General features: G+C 53.3%; 4 protein-coding genes across 9 annotated transcripts in view; 3 read left to right on the forward strand and 1 right to left on the reverse strand.

Moving 5' to 3' along the window:
- WDR62 (WD repeat domain 62) overlaps positions 1-4,261 on the forward strand; it is a 45,937-nt gene extending 41,676 nt beyond the window's left edge. For 2 of the 4 annotated variants that reach the window (XM_086690891.1, XM_086690892.1), the window contains exons 23-32: positions 70-197; positions 521-624; positions 977-1,087; positions 1,370-1,504; positions 1,782-1,893; positions 2,005-2,146; positions 2,227-2,287; positions 2,451-3,104; positions 3,663-3,820; positions 3,901-4,261. In XM_086690891.1, coding sequence (XP_086547017.1) covers positions 70-197; positions 521-624; positions 977-1,087; positions 1,370-1,504; positions 1,782-1,893; positions 2,005-2,146; positions 2,227-2,287; positions 2,451-3,104; positions 3,663-3,820; positions 3,901-4,176 — 1,881 coding nt within the window. In that variant the 3' untranslated portion in view covers positions 4,177-4,261. The remainder of the gene's footprint in view (positions 1-69; positions 198-520; positions 625-976; positions 1,088-1,369; positions 1,505-1,781; positions 1,894-2,004; positions 2,147-2,226; positions 2,288-2,450; positions 3,105-3,662; positions 3,821-3,900) is intronic. The other 2 variants (XM_086690893.1, XM_025914517.2) reach the window with 1 other exon arrangement.
- Positions 4,262-8,792: 4,531 nt separating this feature from the next.
- Positions 8,793-10,903, forward strand: OVOL3 (ovo like zinc finger 3). The gene is made up of 4 exons (XM_025914808.2): positions 8,793-9,090; positions 9,167-9,231; positions 9,985-10,186; positions 10,640-10,903. The coding sequence occupies exons 1-4, from the start codon at positions 8,997-8,999 to the stop codon at positions 10,867-10,869; spliced, it is 591 nt and encodes a 196-aa protein (XP_025770593.2). The 5' UTR covers positions 8,793-8,996; the 3' UTR covers positions 10,870-10,903.
- On the reverse strand, positions 10,891-12,453 carry POLR2I (RNA polymerase II subunit I). Of its 2 annotated transcripts, none has more exons than XM_086691138.1 (6): positions 12,136-12,453; positions 11,934-11,988; positions 11,529-11,602; positions 11,366-11,440; positions 11,212-11,263; positions 10,891-10,998 (listed from the first exon to the last, which is right to left on the reverse strand). In XM_086691138.1, the coding sequence occupies exons 2-6, from the start codon at positions 11,979-11,981 to the stop codon at positions 10,936-10,938; spliced, it is 312 nt and encodes a 103-aa protein (XP_086547264.1). In that variant the 5' UTR covers positions 11,982-11,988; positions 12,136-12,453; the 3' UTR covers positions 10,891-10,935. The 2 variants fall into 2 exon arrangements, with proteins under 2 accessions (XP_086547264.1, XP_025770368.1); XM_025914583.2 differs by having other exon boundaries at positions 12,067-12,446.
- A 260-nt stretch (positions 12,454-12,713) lies between these two features.
- TBCB (tubulin folding cofactor B) lies at positions 12,714-21,583 on the forward strand. Of its 2 annotated transcripts, none has more exons than XM_025914572.2 (6): positions 12,714-12,899; positions 13,379-13,522; positions 16,882-16,978; positions 17,651-17,842; positions 21,067-21,139; positions 21,312-21,583. In XM_025914572.2, exons 1-6 carry the CDS (start codon positions 12,786-12,788, stop codon positions 21,424-21,426), a joined length of 735 nt encoding a protein of 244 aa, XP_025770357.2. In that variant the 5' UTR covers positions 12,714-12,785; the 3' UTR covers positions 21,427-21,583. The 2 variants fall into 2 exon arrangements, with proteins under 2 accessions (XP_025770357.2, XP_025770358.2); XM_025914573.2 differs by lacking the exon at positions 12,714-12,899 and adding an exon at positions 13,000-13,108.
- Positions 21,584-22,006: the final 423 nt, after the last annotated feature.

A 22,006-nucleotide genomic window follows, 5' to 3' on the forward strand; every position in this document is an offset into this window, starting at 1 on the left:
CCTGGTGGCTTGCAAAGGGCCCTGGTTGCCGTAGCTGCTTGAAACGGCTGTGCTGTCTTCATCCCACAGTTGGAGAGTCCCCAGGAGGATGGCTGTGGGCATCCCTCCTTCCTGCCCCTACAGAGGGAGTCCCCTGAGGACAGGGAGCTCATCGTCTACTCCCTGGAGGCAGAAGTGACGGTCACAGAGACAGACAGGTGGGTCTCCTTTGCACCAAAGGAAGCTTTAGAAGAAGCCTGGGTTACAGGCATGCCCTGGAAGAACTGCTCCCCGCTCTCCCAGTGGGCCTGTGGGGCAGGGCTGCAAGGTCTGAGGGGCACAGGAGCCTGGCCCTGCCGCCTCAGCCACAGCCTTAGCTTCCCTGGTTCCAGGCAGAAGGTGCAGGGAGCCTTTGCAGAGGAGAGACGAGCAGTGCTCCCAGTGGGAACAGGGTGCAGATGTGTAGGGGTTCGGGTGGGGGGCCACTGTATACTAACATGAGTGTGTTCGCTCATTTGCCCCACCTCCACTGGCGCTGCAGCAAGTATTGCACGAAGACGACCGAGGCGGGGCCCGGAGAGCAGCAAGGAGACGCCTCCCTCAGGGTCTCCTCCATCAGCTCCAAGGATCAGAGCCCACCTGAGGGTGAGTGGGGGCCAGTAGAGACCCTGCAGTAGTTTGTCCGTCCAGCCAGGCCCCTTTCTGAGTATCTGTGGTGACCTTGACTCAGTCTTCCTGAAGCTCAGAGTCTATCACAGAGACAGACATTGTCCCTGCTGGTACCTGAGGATTCTGGAGCCCAACTGCCCACTGGCAGGAGCCCAGCTCTACCCTTTCCTTGAAGTGTAAACTTGCTGGTCCTTACAAATGGAGGGCGGGTATTATCACCCCCATCATCCAGATGGGAAAACTGAAGCCCTGGGAGCCTGAGCCACTTACCTGACTCACCCATTACGGGCCTAGCTTTGGGCTCCTGACTCCTGCTCTGCTCCTCCAGACTCGGGGGAGTCAGAGGCCGACTTGGAGTGCAGCTTCGCCACCATCCATTCCTCCCCTCCACGGTCAGAGCCAGACCCTCAGTTTGACATGATGCTGCCCCCCACACCGGGTAAGCAAGGGCCAGAGGTGGGGCGGGCAGCGCGTGGGGATGGTCATGATATATAACCACTCTCCCCACGTCGGCCCTGCACTCGGTGCCCACTAAGTGTCAGTGTCCTCAACCAGGAGACAGAGCCATTAGCCTCTCGGCCTAGTGGCAGCAGGGTGTGTGACGGGCGAGTCCAGCTTTCTCCATTGTTAAGTGTCTGGCATGTTTGGGCGTCTGCCGTGACTCATGGTGTTGACAGTTCTCTTCTGCCCGCCTTCTCGCCTCCCCTTTGCCTCTCCCCAGGATGCCCAGGGACCGCAGAAGAGCTGTCCCAGCCCGAGGTGCCAGGCATATCCAACAGCTCCCTGCCCCAGACCCCTGAGCAGGAGAAGTTCCTCCGCCAGCACTTCGAGACGCTCACTGATGCTCACTCTGAGGGTAGGGCGGTGCCTGGGCGGCCGTCCAGCACTGGGCACAGCACGGGTGTCACAGGGTGGAGCCTCCACGGCTGGCAAGGGGGCAGAAGGGCTTACATTTTATCTTCAGGACAGAGCCGCACAGGCTCTTCTCCGAGCTGCGTTTGCTCCCAAGGCGTGTGTGTGTGTGGTCGACTGAAGGCGTTTCTAAGGGTCCACCTGCTGGTCTGCGGGTCTTTCTGGGTCCAGGGCTGGGTGGCTGGAGGGATTCTGAGGGCTCCCCTGGCATCTTCCCCTAGAGCTCTTCCATGGATCCCTGAGAGACTTGGAGGCCTCTGAGACTGAGGACTTCTTCAATCCCCGGTTGAGCATCTCAGCCCAGTTCCTCTCACGCCTCCAGAAGACATCCAGGTAGGAGCTGGTGAACCCCCACCCCACCTTCCAACTCTGTTCCCTAGGGCGGGGCCACGTCCCCTCAACAACCCCCAGGACAGCCACAACCACCTGGTCTCCTTCCCACAGGTTCACCCACACCTTCCCTGCCCGGCTGCCCCGGCACCTTGTGAAGTCCCCAGAGGTCAAACTCACGGACCCTGGGGGCAGTCAGCCCAGAGCAGAGCCCCCGAGAGCAGGCGCTGGCCACACCTCCCCAGGCAGAACCAACGTGAGTACTGGGGCCGCTCCCCCAGGACTTGGGGCTGAGAGTCCAGAGGCCTCGTCCTAACCTCATGGCTGTGCTTGCAGGTCCCCCCTGGGAAAAAGCCTGAGGAGCCTGTTGAGATCCTAGAGGCCTGGTGCCCACTGAGTGAGTGCTCCCATCCACAGATAAACAACCCCAGATGCCCATCTGAGCCACGGGGCAGTGGGGATGGACAGGGTCTACTCAGACCCTGAAGCCACCTGGGGTGGGCCCCTATCTGTCAGCCCTACAGTGGGACGTGAGAGTGAAGCAGCTGCTTCCTTTACAGCCCCCTGCCTCACAGGTCCGGCACCCTGTGCCCCCTCCTCCTCAGTGCTGCCCACCGACAGGAAGCCTTCGACACCCACAGCACTGCCCACTCCAGGCCTGGCTCAGGGTGTCCACAGCCCCTCCATCCACTCATACGTGGAGGCTACTGCCAGCTCCCGTGCCAAGATGTCACGCAGTATCTCCCTCGAGGACAGTGAGGGCCCTGTGCTGGCTGAGCTGGCCAGGCCCCTCCGCAGGCCCTCATCAGTCGGGGAGCTGGCATCCCTGGGCCAGGAGCTCCAGGCCAACCCCACCACGGCAGCACTCAGTTCTAACAGTGAGGGCCGAGAACCTGTCCTGCCCTCCTGGGGCAACCATGAGGCCCGGGCGAGTCTGAAGCTGACCCTGTCGAGCATCTGTGACAGGCTCTTGCTACCCCCTTCCCCAGTGGAACCTGTGGCCACCCAGCCCAGTGTCACCATCGCAACAGCCACCTTCTCGGCCTCCAGCCCCGTGGATGCAAGCACCCTGGGGCTCCACAAATCCACCTTTCTCCCAAGGCTCCTGGCCCCTGAGCCCCTCAATACCCCTGCCCACCCCAACAGCACCCCACTTCCAGAGGCCAGGCCTGGGGTCCCTGGCAGCATCACCTCCGTCCTGGAGACAACCCCTGGTGAGTTGACCACTCTTGGGACATGGGATTGTCCCCCAAGCTCAGCCCATGAACCAGGTGGCTTGGCTCCAAAGGTGGGTGCTTGACCCAGCCACAGGGGCTGTGCCATTCATTCATTCATTTACTTAAATATTTAGTGAGCACTTCGTATATGTTGGGCTTTGTTCTAGATCCTAGACACGTGGGGCCTGGCGGTCAACAAGACTGCAAAGAATTGACACCTTAACTGGGGCCAGACTAAATGTAAAGGAAAATGTTAAATGTTTCACAAAGTGGTGTGTGCTAAGGACAGAAATAAGAGAAACGGTTTAGGGATTGGGGGCTGGGGGGACAGGCAATGGTTACAGTTTTAAGCAGGATAATGAGAAAAGCTTCAGGGAGAAGGGGGCATTTGAGCAGAGTCCTGCAGGAGGGGAGGGAAGGGAGCCTGAGGGACTGAGGGAAGTGTTCCAGGCAGAGGGATAAGAATTGGGATCAGCCCAGCCACCCCGGCCTCTCTTAGACCAGCTAGAAAGAGGAGGTGCCTTTCTCACTCTGTCCCCTCTACCCTACCCCCAGATGCACTCAGTCTGGCCCAGGGCAACCTTGGACACTGGGAGGAGCCTAGGGTGCCAGCCAGGGTCCCGCCCTCAGCTCACCTAGACCTGAGCACTGTGAGTACTATCGTGCACAGACTGCAGACTGCCTTCCAGGAAGCCCTGGACCTTTACAACGTGGTGAGCCAAGCCCCAGGGTCAGGGGAGAGGGCTGGGGGGTGAGGGGGCCGGACTGCCTGGACTGAGGAACCCCTGACAAGGTTGGTACCCCCTTGCAGATGGTCTCCCGTGACGAGGTGAGCAGTGAGCAGCAGCAGGCACGGACTGAACTGGCCTCCACCTTTGTTTGGATCCATAGCCAGTTAGAAGCCAGTGACTGGCTGGTTGGAACTGATGTGGCCCAAGCCCAGCCCAGCCCAAGGTCCTCCTCCCCACCTACATTGTGCCCCCTGGCCAGCCCAGATTTGCATGCCCTGCTGGAACACTACTCGGAGCTGCTGGTGCAGGCTGTGCGGAGGAAGGCACGGGGGGATTGAGGGCCAGGAGCCTGCTCTCCACTACAGCCCTGCTGCTTCTGAAGAAATAGACATTTTAAGCAAATAAACTGACAGTTTAGAGGAATGGTTCCTGGTGCCTGTCTGCATCCACAAAGCCCCCTTGAGGTGGATGCGGGGAAGGAGGGTAGGGAGGAGACCAGCCCAGGGAACATGAGCAGATAAACTTTGGAAGGGATGAAATTTGTATGCAGCAGGTGTTGGCCTAGCATTGTAGCCTCACCTGCCCTTCCTCTTCCTGTCTCACCTGGGGGACATCAGCCCCAGTGCCCTCCCTGCCTTGTTTCAGGACTCCATCAATGGGACCAACATTCCCAAGAAATTTGGGAACCGCAATAATGATCCCAGCACCTGGATCCATATTGGCTACGTAGCCCTCTGAGCTGCTGTGGGGTCTGTTGTCCTTGCCCATTGAGGCCCAGCTATTCCCCAAGGAGCCGCCAGCCCTTCCTCTCTGCCCCCTACTGGTACCCAAGAACCCACTGGAGCCACTGCCATCACCGTGTGCCAGACCATGGTTCCCGGTACACACACTGCCACGCCACTGGTTCATGGTCCCTAGGCCAAGCCCAGCTGGATCCTGTGAGGTCCAGGCTTTTGTCCCTAACTACAGCAGGGGAAATGGACCAGCAGGCTCACTCACTGGACACTGGGGCAGCATGGCCAGTCCATCTAGCAGCTGGAACAAGTAGCTTCCCCAGCAGGAGGACTACAACTAGACTCGTCCCATGAGCTCCCAGCTCTGGTACCAGCTTCCCTAGGCAGCAGGCGTCTGGCCGTGTGGCGCGTCTGCCAAGAAGGCCACTCTTGTGACCACAAAAGTCCCTGCTGTCCCAACTCTCTCTAAAAAGGAAGCCAGCAAGGGCAGGGTCCTCGCCGAAAGCACAGCCCCGCCATGTGGCTTGCTGTGGCCTGAACCACCACTTGCCTGAGTTCCTCTCTGCTCTGTTTGGTGGTCATGGCCCACTAGAAACAAGCTTAGACCCACTCTTGTCCAGGGTACCACAGAGCTCAGACTCAAACCTAGGCTTGCCTGGTGGCAGAGCCAGACACTTCAGCATAAAGACATGGCCCTGTGCTGTCTCCATAAACAATTACACGCATCAGAATCAACTGTGCAGTTCAAAAAAATCCTGCCGGGTACCTGTGTCGGTTCTGTGTGTGAGGGGTAGGGTGAGGAGCAAGACAAGATAAGCAAAGCATCTGCCCTCACGGCATTAGCCTTCTAGAGAGCAAAACCGGAATTAAGATGTCACTGTGCTGGCTTGGCTGATGGGTCAGGGAAGGCCTTTCTGAGGTGACATTTGAGCTGAGGCTTGAGAGAATGCACGGGTCATGTGGGCATCTTGGGAAAGTATCCAGGCAGACAACAGTGGATGCAAATGCCCCATGGGGGGGATGAAATACATGTGTAAGGAATGCAGTGAGCCAGGAGAGGAGATGGGAGGAAGAACAGGGCTCCAGGGGGCAGGGCCTTGTTTCACAACATTTAAATCCAAGAAATACAACACAATTTTCCCCCCAAATAGGATGCCTGGGCTTGGTATTTGAGACGTCAGGTGTTATTTCTCAAAGCTCCCTCTCCCTGCCCCAGGGAGCCCAGGAGGTCCAGGACTCAGGTGGGCTGGACCTCTGACGGGAGGTTCCCTGACCTGCCCAGCCCCACAGGTTACAGACCACTGGGGCCCACTGTCCTTGCCTCTGCCTAGCTTGGCCACAGTCACCTAAGATCCCTGATGCGAAGCTTGGCATCCAGGCCCCCGGACACCCAGAGGACCGTCTTGAGTCGTGCCCCTCATGGAATGTACCCCTCCCACCCTGTATCATGATTAAGCCTTCAACTCCCTAGTAGCAAATCACTGGCTTATAGGGTTCCAAGCTGTAGGGACATTTGCTACTCTTGACTATGTTCCTGCTCCATTAACCCCTGAGTCTTGAGTTCTGCCCTCCAGCTTAGTGGGCTCTCTCATAGCTGCAACATGGCTGCTGTGCCAGCCCTCAGCAGTACACCTACCCAGCCAGGAACAAAGGCATGAAGGAAGGCAGCCACCAGCATAGTGAGAACAGTGCTAAGCCTCCCTAGACACCTCCCCTTTCAGAGCGATTGCAGGCAAGAGGAATGGAGATTGCTTTCATTTTCTTGGAGCAGCTGTCTCTCCTGTCCTGGGCATGTGGCTGCTCAAACAAAATTGGGTTCTCTCAGCACAATAGGAGGGTGGGCTGGTAGGGAGGACCCAGGGTGCCTGCCACTCTCCACTTCCCAATGCCAAGCTCTTCAGCCCTAGAAGGACCAGACTTTCTCTCCTCAACAAAACAGCTGGTTAAGAAACCACTGCTGATGAATGTGTGTGAGTGTGGTTTGTGGACTGACAGGGTCCCAGGAGGAAGAGGACAGCATGCTCACATGGGATATTTCAGAGAGTTTAGTAAAGGGATCATTTGCAAAGAAGTGGGCAGGGAACAGGGAAATCATAGGGCTGGTACAGTACCCTGAGCTGGCACCAGAGGTGAGCTGTTCCTCCCACCCTGGCCTTGAGATGCAAGGGAGCCAAGTGGAAACCAGAAGAGCCGATACTGGAGAGAGGGCTGTCCTAGGGAAGCTGTGTCCCTGGCAACTCCATAGGGGGAGAGTTGGAGGAATCCTTTCCCCCATCATCTGTGGGGCTCCCCACTGTCAAAATCCTGGGAGCCAGGGGGCACAGGAACCCAGATGATGCGGTCCACCCAGGTCAGTCTCCCAGGACACAGAGCAGGGAGGAAGGGGACAGAAAGGGCCTTAGGGAAAATAAAGACACCCAGCCCCGGATTTCTTCCCTAATGTGTTTTCAATGACACAGGAACCAGTTGCCCTGAAACATGCTGTTGGGCACGGAGAACTGGGCACCTGAAAGAGACAAAATGGCTCCACCTAACCATTTGCCAGCTCATTCTTCAGTGCAACTTGCACCCTGTACTCCATGCTGGACAGATCCCAGATACTGGGCTGACAGACCTGTGCCGGACACAGCAGTCATGGCTGCACGAAATCCAACAATTGTGAGATGGAGACACTGAAAATTCCATTTTACAGATGGGCTGACTGAAACTCCAATGCTTGCCTAACCACCTCTCAAGACTTCCTAACAACCACCCTGTTTATATGCTGCATGCTAAGCATTCTCCCCACATGATCTACATAGGCCTCTGACACAAACCAGCCAAGGGAGACACATTAGTTCTATCTTCCAGATAAAGAAACCGAGGCTCAGCAACTTGTCTGGGTCCTGCTGAGGTAAAGTGGAAAAACTCTGCCTCCCTTCCTGCCCCAAATGAATGAGCAGGACTGACTCTCAGGGAATGTGAAGAAATGAAATAATGCTCCTCTCACCACCAAGCCTTTATATAGACTGTTCTCTCTGCCTGGAACACCCTCCCTTTTACCTGAAACCTTATCTTCCTTCAGGGCTCACACCCAGACAGTCATCTCTGAACCTTTAAGCTGGACCGGGAGCCTCTTCTGGGCTCCCATGAGCTCCCTGAGTTTTCTCTATTACCGTTTGGATCACTTTGCCTGTGCATTCCCCATCATAGCCTTGGTCATTCTGGGTTGTCACTGGTGGGTCTGTCTCCTCCATGGACTAAGTTATGTGCTCATTTTTAACGTTGAGCTAGATCTGGCCTATAGCTAGAGTTCAGGAAATTGCTGAGTGGATAAATGAGAGAAAGTAACTGCACAGAGAATATTCAAAATCCTTAACCAATGGTTAAGGGGTCAGACAATGATCAGTCTAGAACACAGGACAGAGTGTTAGGGTGGGGTTCTGGGAGCCCCTGGCTGTGTCACGTGACCCCCTTTGGTTCCTGGACTGTGGGAGAGGTGGGGAGTGGTGTCCCAGGCAATCACTAGGAGCTGGACTATTAACACACCAATATTTTAAAATCTGCTACATCTGGGGGCGCCTGGGTGGCTCAGTCGGTTAAGTGTCCGACTTCAGCTCAGTTCATGATCTCACAGGCTGTGAGTTCGAGCCCCACATCGGGCTCTGTGCTGACTGCTCAGAGCCTGGAGCCTGTTTCAGATTCTGTGTCTCCCTCTCTCTCTGCCCCTCCCCTATTCATGCTCTGTCTCTCTCTGTCTCAAAAATAAATAAATGTTAAAAAAAAAAATCTGCTACATCTGAACAGTGTTTCTGGCTGAACGTCAGTTCTTGGCATCTAATAATCAGAGGTGGAGCTTCCCGCTGGAAGATACACAGCCCGTGTCCTCACTTTGTCCTTACCTACTGGACCCTGCTGTTCCTCCACCCTCTGGGGCAAGCAATCACAGCCACCACCCCCCTCTCCTGCTTCTCAGACAGCTGCTGTGATTTGAATAACCAAGCAGGTTGTTGGATGTCCGGTGGTGACTGATTTGCCTGGCAAACAGACCCCTCAGGTCCTTGGCCCAGCTGCTACTTTGAGAAGACAGCCTTCCTGGAGTCTCTTTTTCTTTCCCCACATGCAGCAGCTAGCTAGGCTCTAATCTTGCCCTTGCTTGACCTTCTGGGGGGTCCCAGCACTTGGCTGCCCCTGATGGCTGGAGAGTGCCCTCAGGAACCTGGTGTAGGAGAAGGGGGAGGAATGTTAGGTCCCATCTGAGGCAGAGGTAACTAGAACCAGCTAAGTCCCTGGGCTTGTCACAAAATTTGCATGGAGAGAATGCAGGTCCTCTGTGGCTCCCCCTTCCCTTCCCTCTTCCCTCCTAGTCATCCTGGGGCTGAGGTGTGACCGCAGGTGGAGGAGGCAGTCGTGCGTGGAGTGCCATCTCACCATTCCGGGAGGTGATGCCCCGTGTCTTCCTGGTCAGGAGTCGGCGTCCACAGCCATCCAACTGGGGCCACTTGCCTGACCAGCTCCGGGGAGATGCCTATGTCCCAGGTGGGCCCCTCACTGGGCCTGGAGGCGAGGGGCAGGTAAGACACAAAGCATCACCGTGTCTGGCTTCTCTCCTCAGACTGCAGCAACCAGCGGGGCCCATCAGCACACCAGTCTTCTGGCCTTGGGGACTCTTGGGCAGCGGTGAGTCTGCAGCTGGACCACAAGACCCTGCTTCGTTTCATCCCTGCCCACTCTCAGCCTGACTGCCTCTCATTCCCTTGAGCCCATTTGCTCATGCCCCCTCCACCCCCCCAGCCTCAAGACCTTTCCACCTGTTGTTCTCACTGCTGGAAATGCCTTTGCTTTCTTGGTAGAGATGTTAGGCTTCATCCCAGGCACCCTTTCCCTAAGCTGGGCAGCCACATTTCCTATCCTGAGATCTCTCTGTCCAGTGGGAGCAGAACAAGATTCAAGCCAAGTGGATGGTGATTTCCTTTATGTCAGGATCAGACAAGGTGACAGGAGCAAGGATGGGGGAAGACTAGGGACTCTCAGAAGGGATATTCAGCTGTGCATGCCCTGGAAGTAGGAAAACACTAGCCAGAAGATAAAGGTGACAGATTATTTCAGTATTTATTGAAAGCCAGGAACTGTTTTAGGCAATTGCTATTTAGCAAGAATAAGACAAAAATTCCTTCCTGGAGCTTATAATCTGTTGGGGGCTTGACAAGAAAAAAACTAGAAAACTAGAAAAATGTCATGTTGGGAGATGTATAAATGGAGAAATAAAGCAAGGTAAAGGCAATGGGGGTCAGGGAAGGCCTCGGAGACAGGGTGGCATTTGCACACACGAATAGCAGGCAGTCTCTGGCCTTCCCAGACCTCCTTGGTTCCTGGTTCTAGTTTTTCCATTTGCTCCAGCCAGGGGGTCTAACCCCCATGTCCCTCCCACAGCCTATGCAGGGCAGTCTGGCCTCCACTCCCAGGGGCCCTGGGACACTTGGCTGCCCACTCTGCCCCAAGGCCTTCCCTTTGCAGCGCATGCTGACACGGCACCTCAAGTGCCACAGCCCTGCACGCCGCCACGTGTGCCGCTGCTGTGGCAAGGGCTTTCACGATGCCTTCGACCTCAAGCGCCACATGAGGACTCACACTGGTGAGGAGTGGCAGGGACAGAGAAGGGCAGCTGGGTCCCGGGAGGGTCTGGGATGAAATGGAGAGACGTGCCCAGGATATGGAGTTTCCAGTGTTTGTGTATATGGGGTGGAGACTCAGCCATCAGACTGATCCCAGTCGGGTGGGTGTATGGTGACGCGAGGGTAGAGGCGTGAACAACGAGGACAGTAGTGGATACATGGATCTAGACTGAAGGTGCAAGGTAAAGCCTCCTCCTTCGCCCCTGGGGAAGGAATATCCTGATGAGGAGGGTGGGAACACAGGTATCTGGTCCTGTTTGTAGCAGGTCGAGGTAGAAGATGATGGGACAGACCGAGGAGTCCGGACAACTTGGAATAGGAATGGGGGAATGCTCACGGAGGTTAAGGTGGGGAGACTTTAGCTTGGAGGCCATTGTCCTGTCTGTCCTCTCCCCCTCTGCCCACCTGTGCAGGGATCCGGCCATTCCGCTGTGGAGCTTGTGGGAAAGCATTTACTCAGCGCTGCTCACTTGAAGCTCATCTTGCTAAGGTGCACGGGCAGCCAGCCAGCTACGCTTATCGTGAGCGCCGGGAGAAGCTGCATGTGTGTGAGGACTGTGGCTTCACATGCTCGCGGCCTGACACCTATGTGCAGCATCGTGCCCTGCACTGTGTTGAGACTGTGCACCCACACAACACATGAGAGGCAAATAAATGCAGGAAATGCACGCACAGAACACAGTATTTATTACACGTGGGAAAGGATGATTCACTCCGTCCAGCGGTGGCCACAGTGTGGGGCCGTGCACACATAGTACAAGCGCATGGCGTCCTGGCAGAAAGGTTGCCCAGTTAGGAAGGGTACAACATGGAACCTCCGTCCAGCAGAGCCTCACCCCAAGATAACAGGCAAAGGGGCTTTCCCCATTGGTAATGGTCCAGCTCAGTACGCCAGGAAGGGCAGGGTTCCCCCAAATGTTGGTATCCCCACCCCCGGTAAGAACCAAGCCTGGGATACCCAGAAAGCCTTCCTCCTGTCACTCACCTCGGCACGGGCACTATGTGACTGGAAGAACACCGCCTCCTTGTGGCCACACCTGAGAGGGCAGTCAGCCACTCAGCCTACCATCCCCTTCCCTCCTCCCTTCACCCGGTGAGGACGAGCCACTCTCCATCCCCAATACGAACGGCGCGCTCACTTTTGGCACGGGTGGTCCTCGGTCCGCGGCAACGTGGGGTCCTGGGACACGTCAGCGATGATCTGGGTCAGTTCGCTGAGGGAACAGAGGGCGAATGATCATGCCCAGACCAGGTCTCTCAAGCCAACAACCCCTTCCCCAGGCTCTGAGTCCTGCCACTCACTCCACTTCGTGCGTGATTTTGTTGACGTAGATGCAGCTGTTGTCGGCTTCCTGCTGGTAATCACAATTCCGGCACTACGAAAGGGCAAGGGTAGCGGGAAAGGGGTTGCGGGAAAGGGCTTACGGGGAGGTCTCGGAAGGGATTGGAAGGGAAGGCTGGGTTTTCCCCAGAGGTCAGGAATGACTACAGCATGGAGTTTCGAAGCTGGTATAATGGGGTATACCGAGAATCACCTCGGGGATGGACAAGACAGTGGGGGTTCACTCGTGGGACAGTCAGGAGGCAAGACCAAAACACGTAAGGGGCGTAAAAAGAAGTAAGGGTCATGTGGAGTAAGATGGGGTCACACTGGGAACAGGTGGATCCCTCTGGAAAGACCCCGGCGCTCCGTGGGCTCGTGCTCACCGCGTAGAGCAGAATGCGGTTCTCCTTGTCCTCCTTGGGGTAAAGCATGTTGTTACTGTGGGGAGGGAGGAGACAGAGGTCAGTCCTGGGGCCACTACTTGCCCCCCTTACACACTCGCAGCCCCGGCCTCACCATTCCTGGCAGAATCGAATACCCACGAAACCCGGCTCATAGGTCCCGTCCGGTTCCATAGCTACGCACCGCCCGCCAAGCCTTCCGCGCTTGCTCCACCGCGCGACCGGTCGCGGGAAGGATCAAGCCTAGTTGCTTCGCCAAGAGAGGGGCGGAGCTGCGCACATGCTCTGGCTTCCAGCTGCTTTGTGCTTGTCTCTGTGCTCCGAGGTTCGATTAATAACTTGCTTCAGTTTTTTTATATTCTGCAGTAACTGCTTCCAATTTCTGGGCCTTACTTCCCCAGTTTGTAGAACAGTATAGTACGAGAGCCAGGAATACGATGCTTCACGTCATTTGCAAAGCGCCGACCATAAATGAAGCCACGGCTCTTTGCAGGCTGAAGGCCAGTGCACATGCGCGGATGGGGTACCTCCTGCCAGTCCTTCCCCTGGGCTTCACCCTTCTCCCGCCTGGGCCGTTTCCCGGGCTGCTATTGGAAGAACTGCGCACATGGAAGACCTCTCAGGATTGGCTGGGGCTACCCAAGAACAAGGGAGATCCCTCTTCCTGGCGTGGAAAAGAGACGGCGGCGATTGGCGGACCCTGCTTGGGGGAGAGCATGGATTGGCTAGGTCGTGAGCAGGGGGAGGGGCTGACATCCCAGAAGCGGCGGCGGCGGCTGCGGAGCCGGTGTGAGGCGACTAACCCGGCTGCGGACCCCGGCAGGAAGCGGCGAGATGGAGGTGACGGGCTTGTCGGCGCCCACAGTGACCGTTTTCATCAGCAGCTCTCTCAACAGCTTCCGCTCTGAGAAGCGGTACAGTCGCAGCCTCACCATAGCTGAGTTCAAGGTGTGGCCGTGGGGGCGGGGCCCGGGGGCGGGGCAAGGAAGAAATGGAGGGGCTTTCCGAACGCGGGGAGGGGCCAGATATAAACAGAGGTTGGACAGATTGGGGACGGGACCCGGCTGGGTGGGCCCAGAGGGAGTCTGAGTATTCAGAAATTGGGGACGATGCCAGGAAAATCAGAGGTTGCATAGGGCATGACCAAAGATAACCAGGTGTGTCCTAAATTGTGTCTTAGAGGAGCAAGGATGGGGTAATGGTTATTGTTACAAGGGGTGGAGCCTCGGGGCTCCCGACTGGTTCAGTTGGTAGAGCCCGCGACTCTTGGTCTCGGGTTCGTGAGTTCGAGCCCCGTGTTAGGCTTAGCGTTTACTTAAAAAAAAAATTTAATTTGCAAGTACGTACCTTAAAAAGGGGGAGGGGGTGGAGCCCCGGGGCAGAGGGTGGGGTCGCTGACAGCCTTTCACCGACTGCTCCCTGCGCAGTGTAAACTAGAGCTGGTGGTGGGCAGTCCTGCTTCTTGCATGGAACTGGAGCTGTATGGAGTTGACGACAAGTTCTACAGCAAGCTGGATCAGGAGGATGCACTGCTGGGCTCATACCCCGTAGACGACGGCTGCCGCATCCACGTGAGGCCTCCCCACCATTTATTTATTTGTTGAACAAATACTTGCTGTACGTTGCCCTGTGTGATAACCAAGATAGGCCCTACTTTCATGGAGCCCCCAGTCCTGCATGGAGAGAGACAGAGCCATCACGGGACAGTGACAGCCAGAGTGGTGTGGGCAAAGCCCAGGGGACTGGGGATGCCCAGCGAGGTGCCTGACTCCTGGAAGTATGAGAAGGGGCTTCTTGAAGGAAGGGACGCCTGAGCTGAGACCTGAAGGATGAGGAAAGGTGACTTAGGGTAAGGGGTGGGAGGGGTATGCCAGGTGGGGGGAACAGTGTACAGAGGTATAGAGTGTGAGGTGGGTCAGGGTGAGTGATGAGACTGGACATGTTGGGAGAAGTTGAGGACCTCTGCATTCATCAACTCACATCATCCTTTCTCCTCCCCTTATTCCTCAGACATCCCAGCATCCCAGGTGGGTTCCACCTCTGGGCCTTTGCAAGTGGTTCTTTTTTATATGGCTTCACATGGCTCACTCCTCCCTTCCAGTCTTTACTTAAATGTCACCCTCCAAGTGTGAGGCCTTCATTGACCTCAGTATAAAATTTAAATCTCTTCTCTTTTCCATTTTATTTGATTTTTGTCTTTAGCTCCTAGCACCCTGTGACATACTGTGCATTTCCTCCAGCACCTGGAATAATGCCTAGTACTGAGAAGATGCCCAGTGAATCATTGTTGAATACTGAGCTGAGTCCATAAAATAAGACTTGGAAGATGGTGTAATTAACCCCATTTTGCAGAAGACAAAACAGCTTCAGGATGGAATTTACTTTCCTAAGGATGAACTGTAGTTAGAATTTTCACCTCAGTCTGCATGACTCTGCAAGTCAGTGTGCTCAGAGAACTGGTCCATAACTCTGTGTTATGCCAGGGGTATAGCTGTGAGCCAAGTCTGAAGAGGCCTCTGTTTTAGTTCTGTACAGTGTGTGAGGTAGATGTTAGCTAAATATTCATAGGAACAAATATGAAATGTCAGAGACATGAAGGCCATATAGGAAGAGATCACAGAGCTGGGAGAGCCGGTACTGGGAGGACTTCCTGGAGAGGGTGATGCCTGAGCAGAGTCCTGAAGAATAGGAAGAATTAACTGAAAAAGGGAAAAGAGCACTCCAGCAAAAGAGCACACCATGTGCAAACACTGAGGTGGAAGGGAGCACAGTTAGGTACAGGCACTGAGGAGTGGCCTCGCCTTTGGCAGGAGGAAGTGAGAGCCAGGGGAGGGCTTTGAGCCAGGAGGGTCCTGCTGTGACCCAGGTGCTCACAGGCTCCCTTTGACTGTGTGTGGGAAGACAGGCAGAGTAGGGAGACCAGGGAGGAGGCTGCTTCCATAGTCCAGGTGGTGTGGTAGGTACCGGATCATAGTGGGAACTGGTCAGGGTAGTGCTGGGCCCACAGGACTGAGACTTTGGGCTGATGCAGGCAGCCTCAGCCTCCAGATGCTAGTGGGTCAGGCATAGGATGGCATAGGGCCATCCTCAAACAGGAGGTTTTCACACATGGGTTCAGGTGTAGACAGGCCTCTAACTTCTGAGGTCATTTAAGAAAGGTTTCCCAGGGGCTCCTGGGTGGCTCAGCTGGTTGAGCGTCCGACTTCGGCTCAGGTCATGATCTCGCAGTTTCTGAGTTCGGGCCCCGCGTTGGGCTCTGTGCTGACAGCTCAGAGCCTGCAGCCTGCTTAGAATTCTGTGTCTCCCTCTCTTTCTGTGCCCCTCCCCTGCTCATACTCTGCCTCTCTCTGTCTCTCAAAAATAAGTAAATGTTTAAAAAAAATTTTTTTTAAAAAGGAAGGTTTCCCAGAAGTGGAGCCTCTAGAGAATTTGTTTTACACTATTTTCCTCTTTATGAATATTACCTGTATTTGAAATGCCTGGCTGGCTTGGTCGGTAGAGCATATGATTCTTGATTTCAGGGTTGTAAGTTCAAGCCCCACATTGGGCATAAAGTTTACTTAGAAAAAAATTATATGTTTAACATATATGTGTTGTTTAAAATAATAGTAACCTCAAACTTACAAAGTCCTTAATACACAAAGTAGAAATTCATAGTGATCCTGACCAGAGATAAGGGCCATTTCTATTTTGCTATGTTAGGCCAATGGCTCAGGCCAAACTACCTTAGAGTCTTTGCTGACCCCTCTCTTTACCTCACACCCACATCCCATCCAACAGCAAATCCTGTGGACTCCACCTACAAAATCTGTCTAGAGTCTACACTTGTCTCCCCCACAACCCCTGCCCTGGCCCAGCCTCCATCCTCCCTCTCCTGGACACCACAGCAGCCTGTCCCTGGCCCCCCTCAGTCTGCTGCCCACCTGCAGCCAGAGGGAGCCTGTGATGCCCTGAATCAAGTCGGGCCCTCCTGGCCCAGGGCCTCCCCTGGGTAAAATGCCCCATGGCTTTTTCTCATTACTCAAAGCCAGATGCCCCTAGCTTTTACTTATTCTGGGTAAAAGCCAAAGTCTGTAGTGATCTGTTGTGTCTCCACTGTTCCCTGTCTGTCTCCGCTTCAGCCATGATGGCTTCCATGCTATTCCTGAAAAGGGTTAAGGACATTTCTGCACCCGAGACTTGGTGCCATATGTTCCTTCTTAGCCTTTAGGCCTTGGCTCAGACATCCCCTCCTTTCAGAAGCCTTCTCTGACCACCCTCTCATGCTCCTTAAACCTCTTTGTGGTATTTATCTACATAGGACCTTGTCGTCATCTGGTGTAATGCATGCACATGTTTGTTTATGGTTGGTATCCCAGCAGAATGAGCACTCCTTGAGGGCAAGGGTTTATCTGTTTTTGCACTGTGTCCCTAGCACCCAGCACAGAGCCCAGCTGGGTGCTGTGGAAGAGCTTAGCAAGCAATGAGTGAATGAATATTGGGGGTGGTACAGGAAGAGATGCTTCAGAGTCTGGAGGTTGGGGCCAGCTTAGGAGGGTCCCAGAGGCCCAGAGAGGACAGATGTGCTGCCTAAAAGTCTTGTGAGGAAGACCTGAGCTCTGCCCTTCAGTTCCAGTGACTTAGAGATCATCACTGATGGTGGTGGCACCATGTGGGGATTGTCTGGGGGAAGATCCAGCCTCTAAGGAGGGGTGGGGGTGAAGAACGGGAGATGGCCAGTGTGGACACTTGTTCTCATCCCTTCTGCTAGGCTCAGGAGAGGGGAGAAGGTCTGGGTAAAGGTGAGGGTAAAGGAGTAAAGGAATGTGGTTTTTCCAAGACAGAGAGACTTAAATCTAGGGAATACTCCAATGTACAGCCCCCTGCCCCCAGCATCCCAAGCCTCCCAGTCCAGACCTTATCCCCACTGACCTCCCTCCCCTCACTATAGGTCATTGACCACAGTGGTGCCCGCCTTGGGGAGTATGAGGATGTGTCCAAGGTGGAGAAATACCAGATCTCACAAGAAGCCTATGACCAGAGGCAAGGTACAGGCACATAACGATGGATGAGGGCATATGGGGGCCAGAGGGAGTGTGTGTGGGTGGGCAGAGGTTGGGGGGCAGACAGGGACACTGGGAGGAGGTCGGTGGTGTGATCAGTGCAGGCACACAGATCTGGGCGAGTAGAGGGCATGGATAAGGTTGGTGTGTGGACAGATGGGGTTTGGGGAACAGCTGTAGGGACACAAGTGTGGGGTATGAATAGGTGCTAGGAGATGTGAGGGAATGTAGGCAGGCAGATGGCGTGAGAGGGAAGTCTGGGAGGGAGGGTTAATGTGGGGGGAGGTAGTGAGTTATCACATGGGGGCATGAGCAGAACAGATCAGAATGTGTAGACACTGGTAAGAATGGTAAGACAAGGAGAGGCTGGGCAGAGGGAATGTAATACTGAAGGGACATGGGAAGAAGGGGTGATACCATGACTGGAAGCAGGCATCTTCCTTTTAGGTTCTGGATTATGGGGAGGCCCCAGGGGTTCTGGGGAGAAGCCAGGGCTATAGTGGGAGATTTGGGGGGCTTGGGCAGTAGCCCTCCAACACTCAGAGCAGAAGAGTTTCTCTCTGAATGTTGGTTCTGTGTGGGTGGAGGGTTATCTCATCAGGCCAGGGGCCACACCAGGAAAACCATGTCTAACCCTGTCCCCCACCCCACTCTCAGACTCCGTCCGCTCCTTCCTGAAGCGCAGCAAGCTAGGCCGATACAATGAAGAGGAGCGGGCACAGCAAGAGGCCGAGGCCACCCAGCGCCTGAACGAGGAGAAGACCCAGGCCAGTGCCATCTCTGTGGGCAGCCGCTGTGAAGTGCGGGCGCCTGGGCAGCCCCCTCGCCGGGGCACCGTCATGTATGTAGGTACGTGGCCCACTGAGGCCTTCTGCCCTGCCCTGGGATGGACAGTGCTGGGGACCCAGCCCTCGAGGAGATCCCAGTGCAGTGGGGGAGACTGACCCAGCAATGACAGTGACAGCCCAGAGTGTTCATGGCAGGGAAGTGGGAAGCAGAGGCAGAACAATGTGAGTTGTGATGGCGGAGGCAGAGGCCAGAGGGATTAGTTCTGAGGTGAAAGCACAGGGCACAGTGTCGGGGCTGAGATGGGGAAGGCACAGGCCAAAGTGATGAGGGCAGGGATGTGGGAAGCTTGGGGTGGCTGTGTGAGCTGAGAGGCAGTACCAGAACCTTCCTCGAGAGTGATCCAGCAGGCTTCCTAGGGGAAGGATTGTCTGAAGGAAAGGGTGAAAGGGGGAAGAGTGTTCCAGCCAGAGGGCATAGTGAGTGCAAAGGGCATGAGCAAGAATAGGCTGGGCCTGTCTGAGGCAGCATGGCTAGTGGGGAGGAAATGAGATGAGACGTAATAAGTGAGGTCTGGACATGGGCAAGGCTGGACCGTGCAGGGCCTTGAAGACAGTGGAGAGCAGTGTGGGTTTTTTTTTTTTTAGAACAGCTTTATTGAGATATAATTCATATACCATAAAACTTATCCCCTTAAAGTACACAATTCATTGGTTTTAAGTGTGTTCACAGAATTGTTCACCCCCCCCCCCCCACTCCCGCCCAGTCCTAGGCAGATCTTGTCTCTATAGATCTGCCTATTTTGGATGTTTCATATAAATGGAATCATATAATATGTGTAATCCATGTAAATGGAATCATGTAAACCATGTAATACATGGTCTTTTGTGACTGGCTTGTTTCACTTAGCATAATGTTCTCAAAATTCATCTGTGTTGTAGTGTGTATCAATGCTTCACTTCTTTTTATAGTCAGATACTACCACATTGATTGGCTATACCACATCTTACATACTTGTTCTTCAGTGGATGGATGTTTGGGTCCTTTCCACTTTTTGTCTATTATGAAAAATACTGCTGTGGACTTTCTTGTATAAGTTTTTGTGTGGACACATATTTTCATGTTTCTACACAAAGGAGTGGAATTGTTGGTCCCATGGTAACTCTGTTTAACCTTTTGAGGAACTACCACATTGTTTTCCACAGCAGCTACACCATGTGTATTCCCACCAGCAGTGTGTGAGGGCTCCAGTTTCTCAAATCCTCACCAACACTTATTGTTTGTCTTTTTAATTATAGCCATTTTAGTGGCTATGACATGGGACAGCATTATGGGTTTAATTTGCATTTCTTTGATGGCTAATGATATTAACCATATTTATTTTATTTTGAGAACTGTCCAGATCCTTTGCCCATTTTTTAATTGGGTTGTTTGTTTTTAGTTTTTTTTAATAATATTTATTTATTTTTGAGAGAGAGAGGGAGAGAGAGACAGAATGTGAGTGAGGGAGGAACAGAGAGACAGGGAGACACAGAATCCAAAGCAGGTTCCAGCCTCTGAGCTGTCAGCACAGAGCCCGACGCGGGGCTCAAACTCATGAACCCTGAGTTCATGACCTGAACCGAAATCAGACGCTTAACCTACTGAGCCACCCAGGCGCCCCAAGGATTGTTTAGTTTTTGTTGTTAAGTTGTGTATTAGTTTTCTGGGGCTGCCATAACAAAGTAACCACACACCGGGTGGCTTAAACAACAAAAATTTATGTCTCTCATTTCTGGAGGCTGAAGTCCCAATATCAAGGCGTTGGCAGGTTTGGTTTCTTCCGAGGCCTCTCTGCTTGGCTTGCAGATGGCTGCCTTCTTGCCGTGGCTTCACATAGTCTTCCCTCTGTGTGTGGGCACATCCCTGGTGTCTCTTTGTGTGTCCAAATGTTTCCTCCTCTTACAAAGACACCAGTCAGTTCAGATTCACTTAATCTTAACTAACTTAATCACCTTTTTAAAGACCCAGTCTCGGGGCGCCTGGGTGGCGCAGTCGGTTAAGCATCCGACTTCAGCCAGGTCACGATCTCGCGGTCCGGGAGTTCGAGCCCCGCGTCAGGCTCTGGGCTGATGGCTCAGAGCCTGGAGCCTGTTTCCGATTCTGTGTCTCCCTCTCTCTCTGCCCCTCCCCCGTTCATGCTCTGTCTCTCTCTGTCCCAAAAAAAATAAATAAACGTTGAAAAAAAAAAATTTTTTTTAAAGACCCAGTCTCCAAATACAGTCACATTCTGAGGTACTGAAGGTTAGGGTGCCAACAGTGAATTTTGGCACAGTTCAGCCCATATGTTCTAAGAGTTCTTTACGTATTCTACATACAATTCCCTTATCAAATACATGATTTGCAAATATTTTCTCGCATTCTGGGGGGTCTGTTGCCTTTTTACTTTTCTTGATAGTGTCCTTTGAAGCATAACATTTTTTAATTTTTTTGAAGTCCAATTTATTTTTTCTTTTGTCGCTTATGCTTTTGGTATTGTATCTAAGAAACCAGTGCCTAATGTAAGGTCACAAAGGTTTACTCCTGTATTTTCTTCTAAAAGTTTTATAGTGTTATGTTTTACATATAGGTCTTAGGCCCATTTTGAGTTAATTGTTGTATGTAATGTGAGATAGGAGTCCAACTTCCTTCTCTTGCGTGTGGATATCTAGTTGTCCCAGAACTACTTGTTGAAAAGCCTATTCTTTCCTCATTGAATAGTCTTGGTACCCTTGTCAAAAATCATTTGTGGGGCGCCAGAGTGGCTCAACCAGTTAAGTGTCTGACTTTCGATTTCGGCTCAGGTCATGATCTCATGATTTGTGAGTTTGATCCCCACATCTGGCTCTGTGCTGACAGTCCAGAGCCTCCTTGGGATTCTCTAACTCCCTCTCTCTCTCTGCCCCTACCCCTATTGTTCTCTAAGTTAAATAAATAAATTAAAAAAAAAAAAAAACTTAAAAAAATAGTTTGTTCATAAGCAGTGTGGATTTTATGCTGAGTGGGATGGGCAGCCTTTGAGGAATTTAGGGCAAGGTAGCAGTGCTGTTTACTTTAGATTTTTAGAAAGACTCCTCTGACTGGGGGTATTGAGTAAATAGGGAATCCGGGCTAGGAACAGCAAGACCAGTGAAGGGGGCTACTGTATTAGTTTGGGCAGGAGATGGAGATGGTCCTGGGTGGTTTTGCCAGGACAGGTTTTATACTCAGTGGGTAGGCATGAATCTGGAGTGATTCAGAGGTTTTGTTGGAATTTCCTCCCTGGGCAGGACTCACAGATTTCAAGCGTGGCTACTGGATTGGCGTCCGCTATGATGAGCCACTAGGGAAAAACGATGGCAGGTAATGTGTGGTCCGGTTCAGCCATCTGTGTGTGTGTCTGTGCCCGTGTCTATACATGCGTACGTGTGCTTCTGTGTCTAAGTGCATATGGTGAGCCTGTCCATCTTAGCATCTGGGGTGGGAGCCGTGTTGGGGCCCCTCTGACAACTGCCTCCCTCATCATGCCCTGCAGCGTGAATGGGAAACGCTACTTCGAATGCCAGGCCAAGTACGGTGCCTTCGTCAAGCCATCGGTTGTGACAGTGGGGGACTTTCCCGAGGAAGACTACGGGTTGGATGAGATGTGACACCCAAGGAAAGGCATCCCCCTGCTCCAACTAACTCGACTTCTTATTGCCCTTCCCTGTGTGTGCCCATGGCCCTATTTCCTGAGCCCATTTTTATTTTATTCACCTTGTCATTGACTTTTGAGACTCATGCATTAAATTTGCTGGAAACCGGGAAGTGTTGGAGGACTTGATGATAATAGGAGGGATTGGAGGTGCCTGTCTGGGTGAGGGTGAAATAGGAGGTGGGTAAAGTAGAGGTTGGGCAGGATGAAGCTTTATCCCTTAGCTAGTAGCTGGGGGCCCATGAGACTATTTTTTGTCCTAATAAGTTACTGTAATGTTTTGTTGCTATAACAAAGGGGCCCAAAATATAATAGTAGCTTAAACAAGGTAGTTTTGGTTTTTTTTTTTAAATAGGCTCCACACCCATTGAGGTGCTTTAACTCATGACCCTGAGATTAAGACCTGAGCTGAGATCAAGAGTTGGACACTTAACCAACTGAGCCACCCAGGTACTTCTTATTCAAGGTAGTTTATTTCTCTTGTAAAGTCTCATGTAATCACCAGCACTGGTATGGTGATCCTTCTGTGTCAGAGG

The sequence above is a fragment of the Puma concolor genome, chromosome E2, assembly GCF_028749965.1.
Source record: "Puma concolor isolate L17-30 chromosome E2, mPumCon1.1.hap2, whole genome shotgun sequence".
NCBI lineage: Eukaryota > Metazoa > Chordata > Mammalia > Carnivora > Felidae > Puma > Puma concolor.

Excerpts from the sequence above, each read along its gene's own strand:
- OVOL3 (XM_025914808.2), top strand. The coding sequence starts at position 8,997 with ATGCCCCGTGTCTTCCTGGTCAGGAGTCGGCGTCCACAGCCATCCAAC. Across the intron at positions 9,091-9,166 it reads GGGAGATGCCTATGTCCCAG|ACTGCAGCAACCAGCGGGGC; the intron begins GTGGGCCCCTCA and ends TTCTCTCCTCAG. Across the intron at positions 10,187-10,639 it reads CCACATGAGGACTCACACTG|GGATCCGGCCATTCCGCTGT; the intron begins GTGAGGAGTGGC and ends CCACCTGTGCAG.
- POLR2I (XM_025914583.2), bottom strand. The coding sequence starts at position 12,125 with ATGGAACCGGACGGGACCTATGAGCCGGGTTTCGTGGGTATTCGATTC. Across the intron at positions 11,603-11,933 it reads ACCGCATTCTGCTCTACGCG|TGCCGGAATTGTGATTACCA; the intron begins GTGAGCACGAGC and ends GCCCTTTCGTAG. Across the intron at positions 10,999-11,211 it reads CACATAGTGCCCGTGCCGAG|GACGCCATGCGCTTGTACTA; the intron begins GTGAGTGACAGG and ends CCTTTCTGCCAG.
- TBCB (XM_025914572.2), top strand. The coding sequence starts at position 12,786 with ATGGAGGTGACGGGCTTGTCGGCGCCCACAGTGACCGTTTTCATCAGC. Across the intron at positions 16,979-17,650 it reads AGCCTATGACCAGAGGCAAG|ACTCCGTCCGCTCCTTCCTG; the intron begins GTACAGGCACAT and ends CCCCACTCTCAG. Across the intron at positions 21,140-21,311 it reads CTAGGGAAAAACGATGGCAG|CGTGAATGGGAAACGCTACT; the intron begins GTAATGTGTGGT and ends CATGCCCTGCAG.